Below are 25392 nucleotides of genomic sequence, written 5' to 3'. Positions count from 1 at the left end.
CGAGGCACTGTGTACATAGATGATGCATAGATATCAAATACTATGCAATGCAGTAATACTAGCACCACTCTTTGTGGGTCTCTCTTGCCCCCAGACTTTGAACTCCTTGAGAGTAAGATTCTTATTTATCTTTGAATCCCCCATGCTTAGCACAGGACCTGGCACACAGTTGATGTTCTGAATATCCTTGATAAATTGATCTTAGATTTCTCTTCCTTTGGCAAATTTTTGCCGGGAGCTATCAATTGACAAGACACTGTCCTGGCTTCTCTGAGGAATATAGAAAAATACAAGCTCACCATCCCTGTCCCTAAGAGACAATCAGGATGATACAAAAAATATATATACCCAAGATAATCAAGTAACACTAAAGCTATCGACCAAGTGACAGAATGAGTCCCAGAGGCAAGAGTACTGTTGAAATCTAGAAGAAAAGGATTGCTGTGGGCTGGAGAGATAGAGAAACTTTGATCTGCATATAAGGAAATAAGGAGGAATTTAAAATATTTAGTTTCAGTTCTCAAAGCAACATTCACTTTAGCTCTGGGTAGTTTATTAGTTCTCTTCAACCTTCATGCAACAAAGTCCCCCAAAAATCTTTTTAAAACCCTTTTCCCTTATTCAACATTGTGCTAGAGGTCCTAGCCAGAGCAATCAGGCTAGACAAAGAAATAAAGGGCATCCAGATTGGCAAGGAGGAAGTAAAATTATCTCTATTTGCAGATGACATGATCTTATACACAGAAAACCATAAGGAATCCTCCAGAAAACTACTGAAACTAATAGAAGAGTTTGGAAGAGTCTCAGGTTATAAGATAAACACACAAAAATCACTTGGATTCCTCTACATCAACGAAAAGAACATCGAAGAGGAAATCACCAAATCAATACCATTCACAGTAGCCCCCAAGAAGATAAAATACTTAGGAATAAATCTTACCAAAGATGTAAAAGACCTATATAAAGAAAACTACAAAGTACTACTGCAAGAAACTAAAAAGGACCTACTTAAGTGGAAAAACATACCTTGCTCATGGATAGGAAGACTTAACATAGTAAAAATGTCTATTCTACCAAAAACCATCTATACATACTATGCACTTCCAATCCAAATTCCAATGACATTTTTTAATATGATGGAGAAACAAATCACCAACTTCATATGGAAGGGAAAGAAGCCTCGGATAAGTAAAGCATTACTGAAAAAGTAGAAGAAAGTGGAGGCCTCACTCTAGCTGATTTTAGAACCTATTATACAGCCACAGTAGTCAAAACAGCCTGGTACTGGTACAACAACAGGCACATAGACCAATGGAACAGAATTGAGAACCCAGATATAAAACCATCCACATATGAGCAGCTGATATTTGACAAAGGCCCAATGTCAGTTAATTGGGGAAAAGATAGTCTTTCTAAAAAATGGTGCTGGCATAACTGGCTATCCATTTGCAAAAAAATGAAACAGGACCCATACCTCCCACCATGCACAAAAACTAACTCCAAGTGGATCAGAGACCTAAACATAAAGACTAAAACGATAAAGATTATGGAAGAAAAAATAGGGACAACATTAGGAGCCCTAATACAAGGCATAAACAGAATACAAAACATTACCAAAAATGATGAAGAGAAACCAGATAACTGGGAGCTCCTAAAAATCAAACACCTATGCTCATCTAAAGACTTCACCAAAAGAGTAAAAAGACCACCTACAGACTGGGAAAGAATTTTCAGCTATGACATCTCTGACCAGCGCCTGATCTCTAAAATCTATATGATTCTGTCAAAACTCAACCACAAAAAGACAAACAACCCAATCAAGAAGTGGGCAAAGGATATGAACACGCACTTCTCTAAAGAAGATATTCAGGCAGTTAACAGATACATGAGAAAATGCTCTTGGTCATTAGCCATTAGAGAAATGCAAATTAAAACTACGATGAGATTCCATCTCACTCCAACAAGGCTGGCATTAATCCAAAAAACACAAAATAATAAATGTTGGAGAGGCTGCGGAGAGATTGGAACTCTCATACACTGCTGGTGGGAATGTAAAATGGTACAACCACTTTGGAAATCTATTTGGCGTTTTCTTGAAAAGTTAGAAATGGAACTACCATACAACCCAGAAATCCCACTCCTTGGAATATACCCTAGAGAAATAAGAGCCTTCACACGAACAGATATATGCACGCCCATATTTATTGCAGCTCTGTTTACAATAGCAAAAAGCTGGAAGCAACCAAGGTGTCCATCAACGGATGAATGGTTAAATAAATTGTGGTATATTCACACAATGGAATACTACACATCGATAAAGAACAGTGAGGAATCTGTGAAACATTTCATGACATGGAGGAACCTGGACGGCGTTATGCTGAGTGAAATTAGTCAGAGGCAAAAGGACAAATATTGTATAAGACCACTATTATAAGATCTTGAGAAATAGTATAAACCGAGAAGAACACATACTTTTGTGGTTACGAGGCGGGGGGGGGGGAGGGAGGGTGGGAGAGGGTTATTTACTGATTAGTTAGTAGATAAGAACTACTTTAGGTGAAGGAAAGGACAATACTCAATAAACGGAAGGTCAGCTCAGCTGGACTGGACCAAAAGCAAAGAAGTTTCCGGGATAAACTGAATGCTTCGAAGGTCAGTGGAGCAAGGGCGGGGGTTTGGGGACTACGGCTTAAGGGGACTTCTAAGTCAATTGGCAAAATAATTCTATTATGAAAACATTCTGCATCCCACTTTGAAATGTGGCATCTGGGGTCTTAAATGCTAACAAGCGGCCATCTAAGATGCATCAAGTGGTCTCAACCCACCTGGATCAAAGGAGAATGAAGATCACCAAGGTCATACGATAACTATGAGCCCAAGAGACAGAAAGGGCCACATGCACCAGAGACTTACATCATCCTGAGACCAGAAGAACTAGATGGTGGCCGGCCACAACTGATGACTGCCCTGACAGGGAACACAACAGAGAACCCCTGAGGGAGCAGGAGGTCAGTGGGATACAGACCCCAAATTCTCATAAAAAGACCATAGTTAATGGTCTGACGGAGACTAGAGGACTCCCGGCGGTCATGGTCCCCAAACCTTCTGTTGGCCCAGGACAGGAACCATTCCCGAAGACAACTCATCAGACATGGAAGGGACTGGACAGTGGGTAGGAGAGAGATGCTGATGAAGAGTGAGCTACTTGTATCAGGTGGACACTTGAGATTGTGTTGGCATCTCCTGTCTGGAGGGGAGATAGGAGGGTAGAAAGGGTTAGAAACTGGCAAAATTGTCACGAAAGGAGAGACTGGAAGGGCTGACTCATTAGGGGGAGAATAAGTGGGAGTATGGAGTAAGGTGTATATAAGCTTATATGTGACAGACTGACTTGATTTATAAACCTTCACTTAAAAAAAAATTTTTTTTAAGCTCAATAAAAATTATTAAAAAAAAAAACCCTGCATATTTCACCACATTTTGAGGATGAAAAGTAGTGTTTGCAAAGCTTTGAGTACAGGCTAAGTGTTTTTGTTGGAAGGCAGGTTGAACCCATAAAGAAAGAAAGGTAGAAAATAGAGTCTTTGATAACCACTGAATTATCCAGGGGAGGGGAGCTATGGAGTAAGTCACAACAGAATGTTTTGTTTTCATTGTGATAATGTCATGGATTGAATTGTGTCCCCCCAAAACATGTGTCGACTTAATTAGGCCATAGTTCCCAGTATTATGTGGTTGACCACTATTCTGTGATTTTTCTATGTGATATAAATCATAATCTCTGCCTGTGGTTAAAGAGGATTAGGATGGGATGTAACACCCTTTCTCAGGTCACATCTCTGAGCCAATGTAAGAGGAGTTTCCCTGGGTTGTGGCCTGTACCACCTTTTATCTTACAAGAGATACAAGGAAAGTGATGCAAGCAGAGTTGGGAGCCTAAGAAAGAAGCACCGGAACAGAGCGCGTCCTTTGCACCTGGGGTTCCTGCGTGGAGAAGCTCCTAGTCCAGGGGAAGATTGATGAGAAGGACCTTCCTCCAGAGCTGACAGAGAGAGAGAAAGCCTTCCCCTGGGGCTGATACCCTGAATTTGTTCTTCTAGCCTACTAGACTGTGAGAAAATAAATTTCTCTTTGTTAAAGCCATTCACTTGTGGTATTTCTGTTATAGCAGCACTAGATGATTAAGACATGGTATTTTCATGGAATTCAAATCAAAGAAGCTTAGAATTAGAAGGGACTTTGGAGGTCATCTAGTCCAGTCTCCTCATTTATAAACTTGCTTTAACTCTATTCCATAAAATGAGCCGACTTGTTTTTTTCGTCTTACAGTGAGTTGAATAATTATAAGGCTGTGCTCTGAATGAAGGAGCCCTGGTGGTGTGGTGGTTAAGAGCTTGGCTGCTAATCAAAACGTTGGCAGTTCGAATCCATGAACTGCTCCTTGGAAACCCTGTGGGGTGGCTCTACTCTGTCCTAAAAGGGTAGCTATGAGTCAGAATTGATTCCACAGTAATGGATTTGGTTTTGGTTTGGGCTCTGAATGAAGAAGGTGCAAAAAGGCAGAATTGTCCCCCTTTCCTTTTTCTATAGGCATTAAAACTGTCCAAGTAGCCATTCATATATGTATGCTTTAGGGAAAAGGGTGTTTGTGGCAAGAAAATGTGGTTTATATTGCATGTAAAAAAGCCCTTTGCCATCGAGTCGATTCCGGCTCATAGTGACCCGATAGGACAGAGTAGAACCGCTCCATACAATTTCCAAGGAGCACCTGGTGGATTCACACTGCCAGTGTTTTGGCTAGTAGCCGTAGGTCTTAACCACTACACCACCAGGGTTTCCAAATTGCAGTTAGCTAGGGGAAATAGGTCTTTTTGCTTGGTGTCCTAAACTGCAAACTACCTCATTATCTCATCTTCCTTTCCCTGCTCCTGTCTCTCCCTCTGCCCTGAGCACAACTGCCAACATGTCCCCTCACCTGACTTCATCTGACTGCCAGAAGGGAAACAGAAAGAGAAGCAGAGACTCCTCATTGCGTGTGGGCCTGCCGCCTTCTTTCCTCCAAGCCTGCCCTACTTTCTTCCCATACCTTGATGTGTCGACCACTGTATTTTACTTCTTTTGCCAACTTATTTTTTATTGTCCCTCTTGCAGGACTAAAATGGACACTAAAAAGCCAAGGAAACCCAGTTTGACAACCTTTCCAATTTTGACAGCAAGAAAGAAACAAAATTTCTCTTCTGTGAAGGTAAGGATCCTTGAATTTTAGTTGGAGAAGAGAGGCCTCATCATGACTTGGGTTCCAGGACTCAGTGGGGATTGTTGTGCCCCAAGCATGTTTGTCAGCTCTTTGAGGGACTGGTATGAAAGGACCAGGCTGTTTGGCAGAGCCAGGTTTGGGCGAGCTTGGAGATGAAAGCAACTAGAGTGCCTGAGTGTAGTTCCTGAGCTTCAGAACTGCAAGGCCTTACTTTGACAGGTAACTTGTACTTGAGGAGCCCCTGGGTTAGTGTAGGAGCCACAGTGCAAATGGTTAAGCACTCGGCTGCTAACTGAAAGGTTGGAGGTTCAAGTCCACCCAGAGGTACCTTGGAAGAAAGGCCTGACACTCCACTTCTGAAAAATCAGCCATGGAAAACCCTATGGAATGCATTTCTACCCTGACACATGTGGTGTTATCATGAGTTAAAATGACCCTATGGCAACTGGAAAAACAAAAAGCAAAACTAGGCTAATGTATCTTCCATAGTATCTTATATTCTGCTCTCTATATCTGGAACCACACCTGAAGTTTCCTGGAATAGTTCTGAATAAGTATTCAAGAGCGTTTCCAGAAAAGGTCTTTTTTTTTCCCCCCGACACGGACATGGGGGTAGTATTAAGTGTCCATCTTTTCACTCAGATTGTTTTAAAAACTAGCCAAGTGCTGCCACTCTGAGGGTAATATTGTGATGTAGTGGTTTGAAGGTGACCATTTATAAACTCATCTTCTGTTTCAGGTGTATTTTTAATCTATCAGCCCTCAGTCTGAATTTCACAGATTGTTCAAATGATCATCTTGTTTGACATCTTCCGAAAGTTTTGCAGCCAACTTTAGCCCAAAGAGTTCAGGTTTGACTTTCTGAATCCTGCCTGCATCACAGTTGGGAGAGCTGGACTGAGAACCATCTCAAGGCCTGGTGAAAATTCTCCTTCCTGTAGACTACACGCCACTCCTTAAAATGATGAGCCCATGTCACCTCCTCCAAGCGGTGTTCCTGATTTAACCCCTCAAGGGTATAACTCATAAAAATGGACCCTAATGCAAGTCCATGTTCCCCACCTCTACCCCTGTCATCACCAGGTACAACAAAAAAAGTTTATTTTACCGTTTGTAGATGCAAAACATTATTAATACCTAAAACATATTTCTTTGGATAAAACAAAAAAAAAAAAGTCCGTAAAACATTTGAAATAGTGAATTTACAGAAAAACATGCTAATAATAAAGATAACACTTTGTTAGTTCAAATTTTTAAATAGTATGCAAACAGATTTTCATCATGACTTTTCTTTAGCAAAATCATCAAGGGTTTTGCAGCTTGCTTTTTTTTTTCCCCAGCTGCTTGAACTCACATTTATTGAATGCCTGTATGACCCTCACATGAACCTTAGGGGCAAGCCCTGTATTATCCTCATTTCACAGAGAGAGAAACCGAGATACAAGTGAGGTTAATTAGCCCAAGGTCATAAGCCGGTGAGTGGGGAACAGAATTCAAACCCATATTCTTAGTTGCTCTATTCCATGCCTTTCTGCTGAGTAATGGCAGCTCTGTTAAATGTTGTCCTATAAATTTCCTTAATACATTTAAATTAATTTTAAGGAAAGAAAATTCTGCTGCAGTTATAGTGACAGGAATTGTCATAAATAAAATAAAAACACGACATTCATGATGTTCTATTGTTATACTTAACCAGAAAATTCACAATATCATTATAAAATAACCATTTAAGCTTATGTCTATTGTCTGTACATTGCTAATTATTCTTTTTTTCCCGTCTTTTTTTTTAATTAATTTTTATTAAGCTTCAAGTGAACATTTATCATTCCAATCAGTCTGTCACATGTAAGTTTACATACATCTTACTCCCTTCTCCCACTTGCTCTCCCCCTATTGAGTCAGCCCTTTCAGACTCTCGTTTCGTGCCAATTTTGCCGTCTTCCCTCTCTCTCTATCTTCCCATCCCCCCTCCAGTCAAGAGTTGCCAACACACTCTCCAGTGTCCACCTGATTTAATTAGCTCACTCTTCATCAGCATCTCTCTCCCCCTCCGCTGACCAGTCCTTTTCATGCCTGATGAGTTGTCTTCGGGGATGGTTCCTGTCCTGTGCCATCAGAAGGTCTGGGGAGCATTGTCTCCGGGATTCCTCTACTCGCAGTCATACCATTAAGTATGGTCTTTTTATGAGAATTTGGGGTCTGTATCCCATTGATCTCCTGCTCCCTCAGGAGTTGTCTGTTGTGCTCCCTGACAGGGCAGACATCGATTGTGCCTGGGCACCAACTAGTTCTTCTGGTCTCAGGATAATGTAGGTCTCTGGTTCATGTGGCCCTTTCTGTCTCTTGGGTTCTTGGTTGTCGTGTGACCTTGGTGTTCTTCCTTTGCCTTTGCTCCAGGTGGGTTGAGACCAATTGATGTATCTTAGATGGCCGCTTGTTGGCATTTAGGACCCAGATGCCACATTTCAAAGTGGGATGCAGGATGTTTTCATAATAGAATTGTTTTGCCCATTGACTTAGAAGTCCCCTCAAACCATGTTCCCCAGACCCCAGCCCCTGCTCCGCTGACCTTTGAAGCTTTCGTTTTATCCCCGAAACCTCTTTGCTTTTAGTCCAGTCCAATTAGACTGACCTTCCTTGTATTGAGTGTTGTCTTTCCCTTCACCCAAAGCAGTTCTTATCTACTGATTGATCAATAAAAAACCCTCTCCCTCCCTCCCTCCCTCCCCACTTTGTAACCACAAAAGTATGTGTTCTCCGTTTTTTCTATTTCTCAAGATCTTATAATAGTGGTCTTATACAATATTTGTCCTTTTGCCTCTGACTAATTTCGCTCAGCATAATGCCTTCCAGATTCCTCCATGTTATGAAATGTTTCAGAGATTCGTCACTGTTCTTTATCTATGCGTAGTATTCCATTGTGTGAATATACCACAATTTATTTACCCATTCATCCGTTGACGGACATCTTGGTTGCTTCCCAGCTTTTTGCTATTGTAAACAGAGCTGCAATAAACATGGGTGTGCATATATCTGTTTGTGTGAAGGCTCTTGTATCTCTAGGGTATATTCCGAGGAGTGGAATTTCTGAGTTGTATGGTAGTTCTATTTCTAACTGTTTAAGGTAACGCCAGATGGATTTCCAAAGTGGTTGTACTATTTTACAATCCCACCAGCAGTGTATGAGAGTTCCAATCTCTCCGCAGCCTCTCCAACATTTATTATTTTGTGTTTTTTGAATTAATGCCAGTCTAGTTGGTGTGAGATGGAATCTCATCGTAGTTTTAATTTGCATTTCTCTAATGGCTGATGATCGGGAGCATTTTCTCATGTATCTGTTGGCTGCCTGAATATATTCTTTAGTGAAATGTGTGTTCATATCCTTTGCCCACTTCTTGATTGGGTTGTTTGTCTTTTTGTGGTTGAGTTTTGACAGAATCATGTAGATTTTAGAGATCAGGCGCTGGTCAGAGATGTCATAGCTGAATATTCTTTCCCAGTCTGTAGGTGGTCTTTTTACTCTTTTGGTGAAGTCTTTAGATGAGCATAGGTGTTTGATTTTTAGGAGCTCCCAGTTATCTGGTTTCTCTTCATCATTTTTGGTAATGTTTTGTATTCTGTTTATGCCCTGTTTTAGGGCTCCTAGGGTTGTCCCTATTTTTTCTTCCATGATCTTTATCGTTTTAGTCTTTATGTTTAGGTCTCTGATCCACTTGGAGTTAGTTTTTGTGCATGGTGGGAGGTATGGGTCCTGTTTCATTCTTTTGCAAATGGATATCCAGTTATGCCAGCACCATTTGTTAAAAAGACTATCATTTCCCCAATTAACTGACACTGGTCCTTTGTCAAATATCAGCTGCTCATACATGGATGGATTTATATCTGGGTTCTCAATTCTGTTCCATTGGTCTATGTGCCTGTTGTTGTACCAGTACCAGGCTGTTTTGACTACTGTAGCTGTATAATAGGTTCTGAAATCAGGTAGAGTGAGGCCTCCCACTTTCTTCTTCTTTTTCAGTAATGCTTTACTTATCCGGGGGTTCTTTCCCTTCCATATGAAATTGGTGGTTTGTTTCTCTATCCCCTTAAAATATGACATTGGAATTTGGATTGGAAGTGCGTTATATGTATAGATGGCTTTTGGTAGAATAGACATTTTTACTATGTTAAGTCTTCCTATCCATGAGCAGGGTATGTTTTTCCACTTAAGTATGTCCTTTTGAATTTCTTGTAGTAGAGCTTTGTAGTTTTCTTTGTATAGGTCTTTTACATCCTTGGTAAGATTTATTCCTAAGTATCTTATCTTCTTGGGGGCTACTGTGAATGGTATTGATTTGGTTATTTCCTCTTCGGTGTTCTTTTTGTTGATGTAGAGGAATCCAAGCGATTTTTGTATGTTTATCTTATAACCTGAGACTCTTCCAAATTCTTCTATTAGTTTCAGTAGTTTTCTGGAGGATTCCTTAGGGTTTTCCGTGTATACGATCATGTCATCTGCAAATAGTGATAGCTTTACTTCCTCCTTGCCAATCTGGATACCCTTTATTTCTTTGTCTAGCCTAATTGCCCCGGCTAGGACTTCAAGTACGATGTTGAATAAGAGCGGTGATAAAGGGCATCCTTGTCTGGTTCCCTTTCTCAAGGGAAATGCTTTCAGGTTCTCTCCATTTAGAGTGATATTGGCTGTTGGCTTTGCATAGATGCCCTTTATTATGTTGAGGAATTTTCCTTCAATTCCTATTTTGGTAAGAGTTTTTATCATAAATGGGTGTTGAACTTTGTCAAATGCCTTTTCTGCATCAATTGATAAGATCATGTGGTTTTTATCTTTTGTTTTATTTATGTGATGGATTACATTAATGGTTTTTCTGATATTAAACCAGCCTTGCATACCTGGTAGAAATCCCACTTGATCAGGGTGAATTATTTTTTTGATGTGTTGTTGGATTCTATTGGCTAGAATTTTGTTGAGGATTTTTGCATCTATGTTCATGAGGGATATAGGTCTATAATTTTCTTTTTTTGTAATGTCTTTACCTGGTTTTGGTATCAGGGAGATGGTAGCTTCATGGAATGAGTTGGGTAGTATTCCGTCTTTTTCTATGCTTTGAAATACCTTCAGTAGTAGTGGTGTTAATTCTTCTCTGAAGGTTTGGTAGAACTCTGCAGTGAAGCTGTCCGGGCCAGGACTTTTTTTTGTTGGAAGTTTTTTGATTACCGTTTCAATCTCTTTTTTTGTTATGGGTCTATTTAGTTGTTCTACTTCTGAATGTGTTAGTTTAGGTAGGTAGTATTTTTCCAAGAATTTATCCATTTCTTCTAGGTTTTCAAATTTGTTAGAGTACAATTTTTCGTAGTAATCTGAAATGATTCTTTTAATTTCATTTGGTTCTGTTGTGATGTGGTCCTTCTCGTTTCTTATTCGGGTTATTTGTTTCCTTTCCTGTTTTTCTTTAGTCAGTGTAGCCAATGGTTTATCAATTTTGTTAATTTTTTGAAAGAACCAGCTTTTGGCTTTGTTAATTCTTTCAATTGTTTTTCTGTTCTCTAATTCATTTAGTTCAGCTCTAATTTTTATTATTTGTTTTCTTCTGGTGCCTGATGGGTTCTTTTGTTGCTCAGTTTCTATTTGTTCAAGTTGTCGGGACAGTTCTCTGATTTTGACTCTTTCTTCTTTTTGTATGTGTGCATTTATTGATATAAATTGGCCTCTGAGCACTGCTTTTGCTGTGTCCCAGAGGTTTTGATAGGAAGTATTTTCATTCTCGTTGCTTTCTAAGAATTTCCTTATTCCCTCCTTGATGTCTTCTATAACCCAGTCTTTTTTCAGGAGGGTATTGTTCATTTTCCAACTATTTGATTTCTTTTCCCTAGTTTTTCTGTTATTGATCTAGTTTTATTGCCTTGTGGTCTGAGAAGATGCTTTGTAATATTTCGATGTTTTGGATTCTGCAAAGATTTATTTTATGACCTAATATGTGGTCTATCCTAGAGAATGTTCCATGTGCACTAGAAAAGAAAGTATATTTTGCAGCAGTTGGGTGGAGAGTTCTGTATAAGTCAATGAGGTCAAGTTGGTTGATTGTTGTAAGTAGGTCTTCCGTGTCTCTATTGAGCTTGTTACTGGATGTCCTGTCCTTCTCCGAAAGTGGTGTGTTGAAGTCTCCTACTATAAATGTGGAGGTGTCTATCTCACTTTTCAATTCTGTTTAAATTTGATTTATGTATCTTGCAGCCCTGTCATTGGGTGCGTAAATATTTAATATGGTCATGTCTTCCTGATCAATTGTCCCTTTTATCATTATATAGTGTCCTTCTTTATCCTTTGTGGCGGATTTCAGTCTAAAGTCTATTTTGTCAGAAATTAATATTGCTACTCTTCTTTTTTGCTTATTGTTTGCTTGATATATTTTTTTCCATCCTTTGAGTTTTAGTTTGTTTGTGTCCCTAAGTCTAAGGTGTGTCTCTTGTAGGCAGCATATAGATGGATCGTGTTTCTTTATCCAGTCCATGACTCTCTGTCTCTTTATTGGTGCATTTAGTCCATTTACATTCAGTGTAATTATAGATAAATAAGTTTTTAGTGCTGTCATTTTGATGCCTTTTCATGTGTGTTGTTGGCCATTTCATTTTTCCACATGCTTTTTTGTGCTGAGACGTTTTTCTTAGTAGCTTGTGAGATCCTCATTTTCATAATGTTTAACTTTGTGTTTGTTGAGTCGTTACATTTTTCTTGGCTTGTTTCTTGAGTTATGGAATTGATATTCCTTTTTGTGGTTACCTTATTATTTACCCCTATTTTTCTAAGTAAAAACCTAACTTGTATCCTTCTATATCGCCTTGTATCACTCTCCATCTGGCAGTTCAATGCCTCCTATATTTAGTCCCTCTTTTTGATTATTTTGATCGTTTATCTATTGATTTCCATGATTTCCTGTTATGTGTATTATTTTGTTTATTTATTTATTTTTTAGAATTAGTCTTAATTTGTTTGTTTTTGTGCTTTCCCTATTTGAGTTGCGTTGATATCAGGACGTTCTGTTTTGTGACCTTGTATTGTGCTGGTACCTGATATTATTGGTCATCAGGCCAAACAATCTCCTTTAGCATTTCTTGCAGTCTTGGTTTAGTTTTTGCAAATTCTCTAAGCTTGTGTTTATCTGTAAATATCTTAATTTCGTCTTCATATTTCAGAGAGAGTTTTGCTGGATATATGATCCTTGGTTGGCAGTTTTTCTCGTTCAGTGCTCTGTATACGTCATCCCATTCCCTTCTTGCCTGCATGGTTTCTGCTGAGTAGTCTGAACTTATTGATTCTCCCTTGAAGGAAACCTTTCTTTTCTCCCTGGCTGCTTTTAAAATTTTCTGTTTGTCTTTGGTTTTGGCAAGTTTGATGATAATATGTCTTGGTGTTTTTCTTTTTGGGTCAATCTTAAATGGGGTTCGATGAGCATCTTGGATAGATATCCTTTCGTCTTTCATGATGTCAGGGAAGTTTTGTGTCAGGAGTTCTTCAACTATTTTCTCTGTGTTTTCTGTCCCCCATCCCTGTTCTGGGACTCCAATCACTCACAAGTTATCCTTCTTGATAGAGTCCCACATGATTCTTAGGGTTTCTTCATTTTTTTTAATTCTTTTATCTGATTTTTTTTCAGCTATGTTGGTGTTGATTCCCTGGTCCTCCAGATGTCCCAGTCTGCATCCTAATTGCTCGAGTCTGCTCCTCTGATTTCCTATTGTGTTGTCTAATTCTGTAATTTTATTGTTAATCTTTTGGATTTCTACATGCTGTCTCTCTATGGATTCTTGCAACTTATTAATTTTTCCACTATGTTCTTGAATAATCTTTTTGAGTTCTTCAACAGTTTTATCAGTGTGTTCCTTGGCTTTTTCTGCAGTTAGCCTAATTTCATTTGTGATGTCTTGAAGCATTCTGTAAATTAGTTTTTTATATTCTGTATCTGATAATTCCAGGATTGTATCTTCATTTGGGAAAGATTTTGATTCTTTTGTTTGGGGGGTTGGAGAAGCTGTCATGATCTGTTTCTTTATGTGGTTTGATATGGACTGCTGTCTCCGAGCCATCACTGGGAAACTAGTTTTTCCAGGAAATCAGCTAAAAAAAAAATGCAGTCAGATTCCTATCTGAATTCTCCCTCTGGCTCAGGGTATTCGGATGTTAATGGAGCCGCCTGGGGAGGGTGGGGGAGGGATCAGAGAGCTAGGAGTGTAACACCTCAGAATATAGCGCTGATCCCCGTGTTCACGCCCCACCGGTGCCCGCCAAAATCCCGGTGCGACGGCTCCCCGGCTGGGACGCTGCTCTCCCCGCTCTGAGACCAGTCACTTCCTCCCAGCGACTTCTCCCTCTGGTGCGCCGCACCGCTTGTGCGAACTGGGTGGGCGTCGCCCGCATGAACGGCTGGTCCCCCCCTCGGGGTCAATTCAGGGGAATATAGCTTGTCCCCGCGCTCACGCCCCGCCCCATTGCTAATTATTCTGATGGGCCCAAATAAATGTCTTTTCACTGTCTGTCCATTTTCCCTAATGGACTTCTCATCTAGTGGACCCAAATAGGTTTAAATACGAAAATACAAACAAATCAATAACTGTCCCCAGCTCTTGACATTTTGGGTTACAATGGACAGTTATGATATTAACTGGAGGATGAAAAGAGTGAATTATTACCCTTTCACCTAAAAACCCACTGAAGACCAGAGAGCTATGGTTCTCAACATATCAACAGTTCCAAGTAGGTGTTGAAAAAATATTTTAATTATCATTGAATTTTGGTAAAATTTCAGCTATAAGGGAGTTTTTTTTTTTTAATTTGATTTAAAAAAATTGATTCTACCTTTTTATTCCTAGGTTCCTTGGCGACGGTGTGTATCTTCCCCTCTGTTTGTGCTTGCTTAATCTGCTCTTTTATATCTCAAAAGAGATTGATTTAAAACACACCCTATACTATACTGCCTCATTAACATAACAGAAAAGTCGTTGCCAAATGGGATTATAACCACAGGTTACTGGTGGTGTAGTGGTTAAGTGCTACGGCTGCCAACCAAAAGTTCAGCAGTTTGAAGCCACCAGGAGCTCCTTGGAAACCCTATGGGGCAGCTTTACCCTGTCCTACAGGTTCACTGTGAGTCGGAATTGACTCACTAGCAATGGGTTGGGTTTGGTTTGGATAGAAATTAGGATTTAAACATATATTTTGGGTGGACACAATTTAATCCATAACACTTTCCTTTAAGGCAGCAGTGTGATCCTGGCCATATTAATATATGGTTCTTTTAAAAGTGCCCCCATTCTTTTGGTTAAAATGTAGTAAAATGTTAAAGAGCCTTGTACCACTGAGAGAGTCTTTGATACCTATGGAGATTTCCCACGCTTCTAACTTAGCTGGCAAGGATCAGATTGCTCTCACAGTGGCTCTCAATTACACATGATCACTCTGCACTGCAGGAAAATGCTTGACTGTTGTAGTTTATTATAATTGCCAGCAGAGGGAACAGTGGCCCTGTCTGGACCTCTACTATTTCAGCTACTAAAATGAAAGATTTTTGGCTATTCTGCAGCTCAATTCAAAGAAAAGATGTCCTAGTGTCACAATGGTTAAGAGCTTGGCTGTTAACTGAAAGGTTGGAAATTTGAACCTACTAGTTGTTGCTCCAAGGAAGAAAAGACCTGGTGATTTGTTTCTGTAAAGATTATAACCTAGGAAACCCTATGGGGCAGTTCTACTCCGTCACATGGGGTTGTCATGAGTCAGAATCAACTCAGGGGCACACAACAACATTCAAAGAAAGCAGTGTTGCCTTGCAGCCAGTTCTTCAGGAGCCAGCAGAGCTCCAGCCAGGGTCTCAAGTTGGGCCATCCCAGGAAAAGACCTTGGCAGAGGGCCCCAAGAGGAGAGCCCTTTAATTTAGGATGTTATTTTACAGAGTCTCTGGCAATGAATGAGTAGGTACTACAAAGTACGTCCTAAAGCATACTAAAGACATATTTTCTATTTTCAATACTGGAAGGCCAGATACTTTTTCTCTGTTTTTTCTCTTATACCCTTGCCATGATTCAGTTGCTGAATTTTGTCTCCTTAGACAGGCCTTCCTTCACCACCCTTTCTAAAATAACTTACTTCAAATTCTATTGCTTGGGTGTTTGTTTACCTTTTTATTGTCTGTCTTACCCTCTAGAACCGCACTGCCCAGTACAGTAACCCCTGGTGGTGTGAGGCTATGGTGCACTTGACACGTGGCTAGTCCAAACTGAGGTGTGCTGTGAGTGTATACTATGCACCAGATTGCAAAGACTCAGTGCTAAAAGTGAATGTAAAAATCCCACTCAGAATTTTTAATAATTGGGTGAATTTTATAGTATGTCATTTAGTAGTTCAATAACAGTGGTAGACTTTTCACCTTCCACACCGGAGACCCAGGTTCTATTCCTGGCCAGTGGACCTCATGCACAGCCACCACCCATGTGTCACTGCAGACTTGCATGTTGCTTTGATGCTGAAAAGGTTTCAGTGGGACTTCCAGACTAAGATGGACTAGGAAGAAAGGACTGGCAAACTACTTCTGGAAATCAGTCAGTGCAAACCCTAGTGGTCCAATCTACAGTCAGTCATGAGGGTGGTGCAGGACCAGGCAGCATTTTGATCCTTTATATGCATGGGGTCACCGTGAGTTAGGGGCCAACTCAACAGCAGCTAACAACAAAGTTGTAAAAATATTTTTTATATCGATTGCATGTTAAAATAGGATTCTGACTATATTGTGCTAAATAAAATACATTATTAAAATTAATTTTATCTGTTCCTTTTTTAATTTTTTTAATGCGGCTACTAGAGAATTTAAAGTGACACACAGGATTTATAATATATTTCTATAGGACACCGCTGCTCTGGAATGGAAGCTCCAGAACAGCAGAGATACTTTGGATCTGATTCAGTGCTGGATCCCCAGCACCTAGGACAGTGCCTGGCACAGATATGCCCTTGCTATGTGCTTGTGAAATAAAAGCCAAGAGAGTGCTTGTTCATTTATTCCATCTGTAAGTACTTATTGGGAGTCCTGATGGTGCAGCAGTTAAGCGTTGGGCTGCTAACCGAAAGGTTGGCAGTTCACATCCACCAGCCACTCCTTGTAAACCCTATGGGGCAGTTTTACTCTGTCCTGTAGGGTCACTATGAGTTGGAATCAACTTGATGGCAATAGCTTATAGCTGTAAGTACTTATTTAGTACCTACTCTTCTCAGGCCTCGTTCTAGGTGCTCAGGATACAATGGAAAACAAAACACCCTCATGTACCTTAACATTTGGATTCTTTGTAGGAAGACTAGATGTTGCAGTTAAATACTGAGAATGGTGATGGCCAGACCTCATTTTCCTCATCTGTAAAGAGTTGGAGTTAAACTAGACAAGTGGTTCTCACCTGCGTTTGGACAATAGAATCGCCCAAGAGATGTTAAAACTCTTGATTCCCAGGCTACATTGCAGACCACTGAAATCAGAACTGGTGGCCCTGGGGGTCACGGGCATTTTTTAAAAGAAGTTATTTTTAAAAGACATTTATTTAGATATCAGCTGTGGGACCTTGCTTGCTGTTGTAAAACTGGAATAATTGTGCCTACATTCTTTGATTGTGGTGGGATTAAATAAGAGAACATGAGCTCTCTGGCTGGAAAATGCTGGAAATTCAATAAATGTTGGTTGCTTTTGCCTTTCTTCCTTCTCTCCATTTAACAGAAAGGGGTTTCCTGTATGAGACAGGCTTATAAGTGACTCACACAGAAAAGGGTCTCTGAGGATCATTTATTCTGTCTTGTTTCTGTATCTCATCAATACCTTCCCCCCCACCCCCCACCCCACACACGCAAAATAATCTGACCGTTTGGTATTGCACAGGAATCGAGTAAACAGCCAGTTACAGCTGAGGAGAGAACCCAAAACAGAGATTCCAGTGGCCAATTTTGTCTAGGCTTTTAGTGTGATACACTATTATTTATGTAACGAATTTATCTTTTAAATGCAAACGGAGGCTCAGACTGAAAGAACTTGCATGGATCACAGAATTAAAATACCAAACCATTTAAAATATAGCCATAAGCAGCCAATCTAGAATCGGTGGCTCAATGAAAGATAGGCACATAATACCGTATATAATAGCTATGTTTGGGGACGGATTTGGTGCATTGTTGGCAGGTCTTTTTAAACTAAGAGCATGCAATTTTCTTATGAAACAAGTAGCACACCTTTCCCTTCTTACAGTACACAGGCTTTGTTTGGGTCCTGAAGGAGAACACTTAGATACTTTTTTCCATTCTCTCCTAGGGCCCCACTCTTCCTCCTGAGGTCTACATGGTAAGTACAAGTTTCTTTGTCTGCATTCCCACTGGTGCTCTCAATGTGGAGAGAAGGAAGAACAAAGACTTGAGATCTGCCTTCAATCATTGGAAGCAAGCAAACTAGGGGGAATGCCTCTGAGGACTGGAATTAATGGCAGATCGGCAAGATACTTTAGATAAAATCTTCCTCAGGGCATGAAAAATAAAATCTACCTATTTGGCATTGAAAGTGGGGATGAGGAGATGTTTGTAATGCAAACCCATATGATAAAGTGTTTAGCTTTTTACATTTGCTCCTTTCAGCAATGTTGAGGTAGCTATCATCCCCATTTTACAGAGGTGGAAACTGAGGCTCAAAGAGATTAAACAAGTTACCCAAAGTCACTCTGCTAATAAATGCTGAAACCAAGATTCAGATTTCATCCTGTAATTCATTAATCCTTTAAAACAAAGTTTATTATTAAATGTTCAGCCTACAAAAATAATATTTAAGGAATATGTGTAAGATATTAAGAATGTAATACAGTGAATACCCTTGTGTGTACCCAGCACACAGTTTAAGAAATAAGTGCCCTCTGTGTCCTTCCCCCTTCTCATTGTGTCTCATCTTGTTCATTGTCCCTCTGAGGTAACCATTCTCCTGACTTTTACATCTGTTATTCCCTTGCTTTTTGTTATATGTTTCTGAACTTCTGAACTATGTATTGTTTAATTTTGTATGTTTTGTTATATGCAAAATTAAATATACATGGAATCTTACTGTTAAATATTCTTCTGCAACTTCCTTTTTTTTTCAGTACTGCATTCCTAAGCTAGCGTGTACTGCTTCAGCATTCAGCCGACTTTCACTTGGACGGATCAGCCTACATTCTTTTTTTTTTTGATTGTGCTTTGGGTGAAAGTTTACAAATCATATCAGTGTCTCGTACAAAAACTTATATACAACTTGCTATGTAACCCTAGCTGCTCTGCCTCTAATGTGACAGCACACACCTCCTCTCCTCCCTGTATTCCCCGTGTCCATTTAACTAGCTCCTGTCCCCCTCTTCCTTGTCATCTCCCCTCCAGACAGGAGATGCCCATATAGTCTCATGTGTCTACTTGAGCCAAGAAGCTCATTCCTTATCAGTATCATTTTCTGTCTTATAGTCCAGTCCAATCTATGTCTGAAGAATTGCCTTCAGGAATGATTCCAGTCTTGGGCTAACAGAGGGTCTGGGGGCCATGACCTCTGGGGTCCCTCCAGTTTCAGTCAGACCTTTAAGTCTGGTCTTTTTATGAGAATTTGAGGTCTGCATCCCACTGCTCTCCTGCTCCATGAGGGACTCTCTGTTGTGTTCCCTGTCAGGGCAGTCATTGGTTGTAGCCAGGTACCATCTAGTTCTTCTGGTCTCAGGATGATGTAGTCTCTGGTTCATGTGGCCCTTTCTGTCTCTTGGGCTCATAATCGCCTTGTGTCCTTGGTGTTCTTTATTCTCCTTTGCTCCAGGTGGGTTGAGACCAATTGTTGCATCTTAGATGGCTGCTTGCTAGCGTTTAAGACCCCAGACGCCACTCTTCAAAGTGGGATGCAGAATGTTTTCTTAATAGATTTAATTATGCCAATTGACTTAGATGTCCCCTGAAAGCATGGTCCCCAGACCCCTGCCCCTGCTACGCTGGCCTTCGAAGCATTCAGTTTATTCAGGAAACTTCTTTGCTTTTGGTTTAGTCCAATTGTGCTGACCTCCCCTGTATTGTGTGCTATCTTTCCCTTCACCTAAAGTAGTTCTTATCTACTATCAAATTAGTGAATGCCCCTCTCCCGCCATCTCTGCCTCCCCCCTCTCATAACCACAAAAGAATGTTTTCTTAGTTTAAACTATTTCTCAAGTTCTTATAATAGTGGTCTTATGCAATATTTATCCTTTTGCAACTGGCTAATTTCACTCAGCATAATGCCTTCCAGGTTCCTCCATGTTATGAAATGTTTCACAGATTCGTCACTGTTCTTTATGGATGCGTAGTATTCCATTGTGTGAATATACCACAATTTATTTATCCATTCATCCATTGATGGGCACCTTGGTTGCTTCCATCTTTTTGCTATTGTAAACAGTGCTACAGTAAACATGGATGTGCATATATCTGTGTAAAGGCTCTTATTTCTCTAGGATATATTCCAAGGAGTGGGATTGTTGGATCATATGGTAGTTCTATTTCTAGCTTTTTAAGGAAGCGCCAAATCGATTTCCAAAGTGGTTGTACCATTTTACATTCCCACCAGCAGTATATAAGTATTCCAATCTCTCCACAGCCTCTCCAACATTTGTTATTTTGTGTTTTTTGGATTAATGCCAGCCTTGTTGGAGTGAGATGAAATTTCATTGTAGTTTTGATCTTCATTTCTCTAATGGCTAATGATCATGAACATTTCCTCATATATATGTTAGCTACCTGAATGTCTTCTTTAGTGAAGTGTCTATTCATATCCTTTGCCCGTTTTTAAATTGGGTTATTTGCCTTTTTGCAGTTGAGTTTTTGCAGTATCATGTAGATTTTAGAGATCGGGTGCTGATCAGAAATGTCATAGCTAAAAACTTTTTCCCAGTCTGTAGGTGGTCTTTTTACTCTTTTGGTGAAGTCTTTGGAGCTTCCAGTTATCCAGTTTTTCTTCTACATTCTTAATAATGTTTTGTATACTGTTTATGCCATGTATTAGGGCTCCTAACGTTGTCCCTATTTTTTCTTCCATGATCTTTATCGTTTTAGATTTTATATTTAGGTCTTTGATCCATTTTGAGTTAGTTTTTGTGCATGGAGTTAGGTATGGGTCTTGTTTCATTTTTTTGCAGATGGATATCCACTTATGCCAGCACCGTTTGTTCAAAAGACTGTCTTTTCCCTCATTTAACTGTTTTGGGGCCTTTGTCAAATATCAACTGCTCATATATGGATGGATTTATGTCTGGATTCTCAATTCTGTTCCATTGGTCCATGTATCTGTTTTTGTACCAGTACCAGGCTGTTTTGACTACTGTGACAGTATAATAAGTTCTAAAATCAGGTGAAGTAAGGCCTCCCACTTTGTTCTTTTTCAGTAATGCCTTATTTATCCGGGGCCTCTTTCCCTTCCATATGAAGTTGGTGATTTGTTTCTCCATCTCATTAAAGAATGTCGTTGGGATTTGGATCGGAATTGCATTAAATGCATAGATCGCTTTTGGTAGAATAGACATTTTTATAATGTTAAGTCTTCCTATCCACGAGCAAGGTATGTTCTTCCACTTATGTCAGTCTCTTTTGGTTTCTTGCTGAAGCGTACTGTAGTTTTCTTTGTATAAGTCTTTGACACCTCTGGTAAGATTTATTCCTAAGTATTTTATCTTCTTGGGGGCTACTGTAAATGGCCTTGATTTGGTGATTTCCTCTTCGATGTTCTTTTTGTTGATGTAGAGGAATCCAACTGATTTTTTATGTTTATCTTGTATCCCGATACTCTGCTGAACTCTTCTATTAGTTTCAGCAGTTTTCTGGAGGATTTCTTAGAGTTTTCTGTGTATAAGATCACGTCATCTGCAAATAGAGATACTTTTACTTCTTCCTTGCCAATCTGGATACCCTTTATTTCTTTATCTAGCCTAATTGCTCTGGCTAGGACTTGCAGCACAATGTTGAATAAGAGTGGTGATAAAGGGCATCCTTGTCTGGTTCCTGATCTCAGTGGGAATGCTTTCAGACTCTCTCCACTTAGGATGATGTTGGCTGTTTGCTTTGTATAAATGCCCTTTATTATGTTGAGAAATTTTCCTTCTATTCCTAGTTTGCTGAGAGTTTTTTTTCATAAATTTGTGTTGAACTTTGTCAAATGCCTTTTCTGCATCAATCGATATAATTCATGTGATTCTTGTCTTTTTTATTTATGTGGTGGATTACATTAATTGTTTTTCTAATGTTGAACCATCCCTGCATACCTGGTATGAATCCCACATGGTCATGGTGAATTATTTTTTTGACATGTTGTTGAATTCTATTGGCTAGAGTTTTGTTGAGGATTTTTGCATCTACATTCATGAGGGATATAGGTCTATAATTTTCATTTCTTGTGCTGTCTTTACCTGGTTTGGGTATCAGGGATATGGTGGCTTCATAGAATGGCTTTCGGAATATTACGTCCTTTTTTATGCTCTGAAATACCTTTAGTAGTAGTGGTGTTAACTCTTTTCTGAAAGTCTGGTAGAACTCTGCAGTGAAGCCATCTGGACCAGGGCTTTTTTTTTTGTTGGGAGTTTTTTGATTACCTTTTCAATCTCTTCTTTTGTTATGGGTCTATTTAGTTGTCCTACCTCTGTTTGTGTTAGTTTAGGTAGGCAGTGTGTTTCTAGGAATTCATCCATTTCTTCTAGGTTTTCGAATTTGTTTGAGTGTAGTTTTTCATAGTAATCTGATATGATTCTTTCAGTTTCAGTTGGGTCTGTTGTAATATCGCCCATCTCATTTCTTATTTGGGTTATTTGCTTTCTCTCCTGTTTTTCTTTTGTCAGTTTGGCCAATGGTTTATCAATATTGTTGATTTTTTCAAAAAACCAGCTTTTGGTCTTGTTAATTCTTTCAGTTTTTCTGTTTTCTATTTCGTTTAGTTCAGCTCTAATTTTTATTATTTGTTGTCTTCTGGTGCCTGTGGGTTTCTTTTGTTGCTCTCTTTCTATTTGTTCAAGTTGTAGGGATAATTCTTTGGTTTTGGCCCTTTCTTCTTTTTGAATGTGTGCATTTATTGATATAAATTGGCCTCTGAGTACCGCTTTTGCTGTGTCCCAAAGGTTCTGATGGGAAGTGTTTTTGTTCTCATTGGATTCTCTGAATTTATTTATTCCACCCTTAATGTCTTCTATAATCCAGTCTTTTTTGAGCAGGGTATTGTTCAGTTTCCAAGTGTTTGATTTCTTTTCCTGTTACTGCTTTCCACGTTTATGGCCTTATGGTCAGAGAAGATGCTTTGTAGTATTCCAATGTTTTGGATTCTGCTAAGGCTTGCTTTATGACCTAATATGTGGTCTATTCTAGAGAATGTTCCATGTGCACTAGAAAAGAAAGTATTGGGTGGAGTGTTCTGTAGATGTCTACGAGATCAAGTTGGTTGATTGTGACATTTAGATCATCTGTGTCTTTATTGAGCTTCTTTCTGGATGTCCTGTCCTTCACCGAAAGTGGTGTGTTGAAGTTTCCTGCTATTATTGTGGAGCTGTCTATCTCACTTTTAAATGCTGATAGAGTCTATGTATGTTCCAGCCCTGTCATTGGGTGCAAAAATATTTAATATGGTTATATCTTCTTGGTGTATTGTCCCTTCAATCATTATATAGTGTCCTTCCTTATCCTTTCTGATAGATTTAACTTTAAAGTCTATTTTGTCGAAATTAATATTGCCATTCCTGCTCTTTTTTGATTGTTGTTTTCTTGCTATGTTTTTTTCCATCCTTTGAGTTTTAGTTTGTTTGTGTCTCTAAGTCTAAGGTGTGTCTCTTGTAGGCAGCATATAGACAGATCTTGTTTTTTAATCCATTCTGCCACTCTCTGTCTCTTTATTGGTGCATTTAGTCCATTTACATTCAGGGTAATTATGGATAGGTATGAATTTAATGCTATCATTTTGATGCCTTTTTTTGTGTGTTGTTGGCAGTTTCCTTTTCCCACTTGATTTTATGTGCTGAGTAGATTTTCTTTATGTATTGTCCTTTCCTCATATTTGTTGTTGTTGATTTTGTTTCTGCTGAGTCTGTATTTTTCCCTTGTATTTCATTTTGATGAGTAGGATAGATTGTCTCCTTTGTGGTTACCTTATTATTTCCCGCTATTTTTCTAAATTTAAAACTAACTTTTATTTCTTTGTATCGCCGTATCTTCCTCTCCATATGGAAGGTATATGATTACATTTCTTAGTCACTCTTTATTATGCTAATGTTGTCTTCTTTTATATAATAACATCACTGTTACCCTGTTTTGGGCTTTTTTTTTTTTTTTTAATAATCTTGCTTTGTTTTTTTGGATTTCCCTGTCTGGGTTGACTTCTGGTTGCTCTGCCCAGTGTTCTAGTATTTGGTTGATACCTGATATTATTGATTTTCTAACCAAAGAACTCCCTTTAGTATTTCTTGTAGTTTTGGTTTGGTTTTTACAAATTCCCTCAACTTGTGTTTATCTGGAAATGTCTTAATTTCACATTCATATTTAAGAGAAAGTTTTGACGGATATATGATTCTTGGCAAGCAATTTTTTTCCTACAATTTTTTAAATATGTCATCCCATTGCCTTCTTGCCTGCATGGTTTCTGCTGAGTAGTCCAAGCTTATTCTTATTGGCTCTCCTTCGTAGGTGACTTTTCGTTTATCCCTTGCTGCTCTTATAATTCTCTCTTTAATTTTGGTTTTGGCAAGTTTGATTATAATATGTCTTGGTGAGTTTCTTTTAACATCTACCTTATGTGGAATATGATGAGCATCTTGGATAGATATCTTCTCATCTTTTACAATACCAGGGAAATTTTCTGCCAACAAACCTTCAACAATTTTCTCTGTATTTTCTGTTATCCCTTCCTGTTCTGTTACTCCAGTCACTCGTAAGTTATTTCTCTTGATACAGTCCCACATGATTCTTAAGGTTTCTTCATTTTTTCAAATTCTTTTATCTGGTTTTTCTTCAAATATATTAGTGCCAAGTGATTTATCTTTAAGTTCAGAAATTCTGGCTTCTACTTGCTCAATTCTGCTCTTCTCACTTTCTACTGAGTTGTCTAATTCTGTAATTTTATTATTAATCTTTGGTTGCTGTCTGTCTATGGATTTTTCCAGCTTACTAAACTTTTCATTATGTTCCTGAGTAATCTTTCTAATTTCTTCAGTTGCTTTATCTGTGTGTTCCTTGGCTCTTTCTGTGTATTGCCTCATTTCCTTCCTGATGTCTTGAAGGGTTCTGTATATTAAACTTTTGTATTCTGCATCTGGTAATTCCAGGAATGCACTTTCATCTAGAAGATCCCCAGATTCTTTGTTTTGAGAGCCTGTTGAGGTGATCATGGTCTGTTTCTTTATATGACTTGATATTGACTGTTGTCTCCGAGCCATCTATAAGTTATTATATTAGTTTATGCTTGCTTACTGTGTCGTGGCTGCTTCCTTTGTTTTGTTTTGGTTTACCCCTATGGGTTGCTTGAGTGAGCTAGCTTGATTATTTTCAGCTTTGGAGCTCTGGTGTCCTGTCTCCAGCTGGCTAGAGCTGTTATCAGGTATATCAGTCTAGGAGTCCTTTCAGTTTTCTTGTATGAATTCAGCTCAGGTTTCCAGGTAGCTGATCATCAACTGTGTGGTACAGGCTCTGTCCTACAGTCTTAGAGGGGCAGGGGTGATTGGCGTATATACCAGTATCTGATTGCAGCAGGGAGTCATGCTCTAACAAGGCAGGGGGCTGAGAACTGACCCCCAAGTGTCTCTGAGGAAAATATGTCTCTGTTCCCTAGAGCGTGCTGGTGGGTAGGTTCTGCAGAGGACCATGGGCACTCAAAGTTTTTAGTTGTAAGGACTGGGAGGTACCAGTTATCTTTGGACCCCTGTCGCAGGTGGCTTGGTGACCTGAGTGGAGCTACCAGTCCTTAGGCCCCTGATGTGGGTAGGTGAGGACCTTGTTTAATAAGCAAAGCAATGTCAAACATCAAACACCCACCTTTCCACCACACAAGGGAAATGGTTGGAGTTTGTCAACAAGGGCCTATTCTCCCAAAATAGGCCCACACAGGTCCATGCAGAAGGGAAAG

General features: G+C 39.3%; 1 protein-coding gene across 1 annotated transcript in view; it reads left to right on the top strand.

The window, feature by feature from the left end:
* DYRK4 (dual specificity tyrosine phosphorylation regulated kinase 4) overlaps positions 1–25392 on the top strand; it is a 67926-nt gene that overhangs the window by 3793 nt on the left and 38741 nt on the right. Inside the window, exon 2 of the mRNA XM_023549039.2 lies at positions 5152–5245. Within this exon, the coding sequence (XP_023404807.2) occupies positions 5152–5245 (94 nt within the window). The remainder of the gene's footprint in view (positions 1–5151; positions 5246–25392) is intronic.

The sequence above is a fragment of the Loxodonta africana genome, chromosome 4 (assembly GCF_030014295.1).
Source record: "Loxodonta africana isolate mLoxAfr1 chromosome 4, mLoxAfr1.hap2, whole genome shotgun sequence".
In the NCBI taxonomy this organism is placed as follows: domain Eukaryota; kingdom Metazoa; phylum Chordata; class Mammalia; order Proboscidea; family Elephantidae; genus Loxodonta; species Loxodonta africana.
This window is presented reverse-complemented; position numbering and strand designations above follow the sequence as displayed.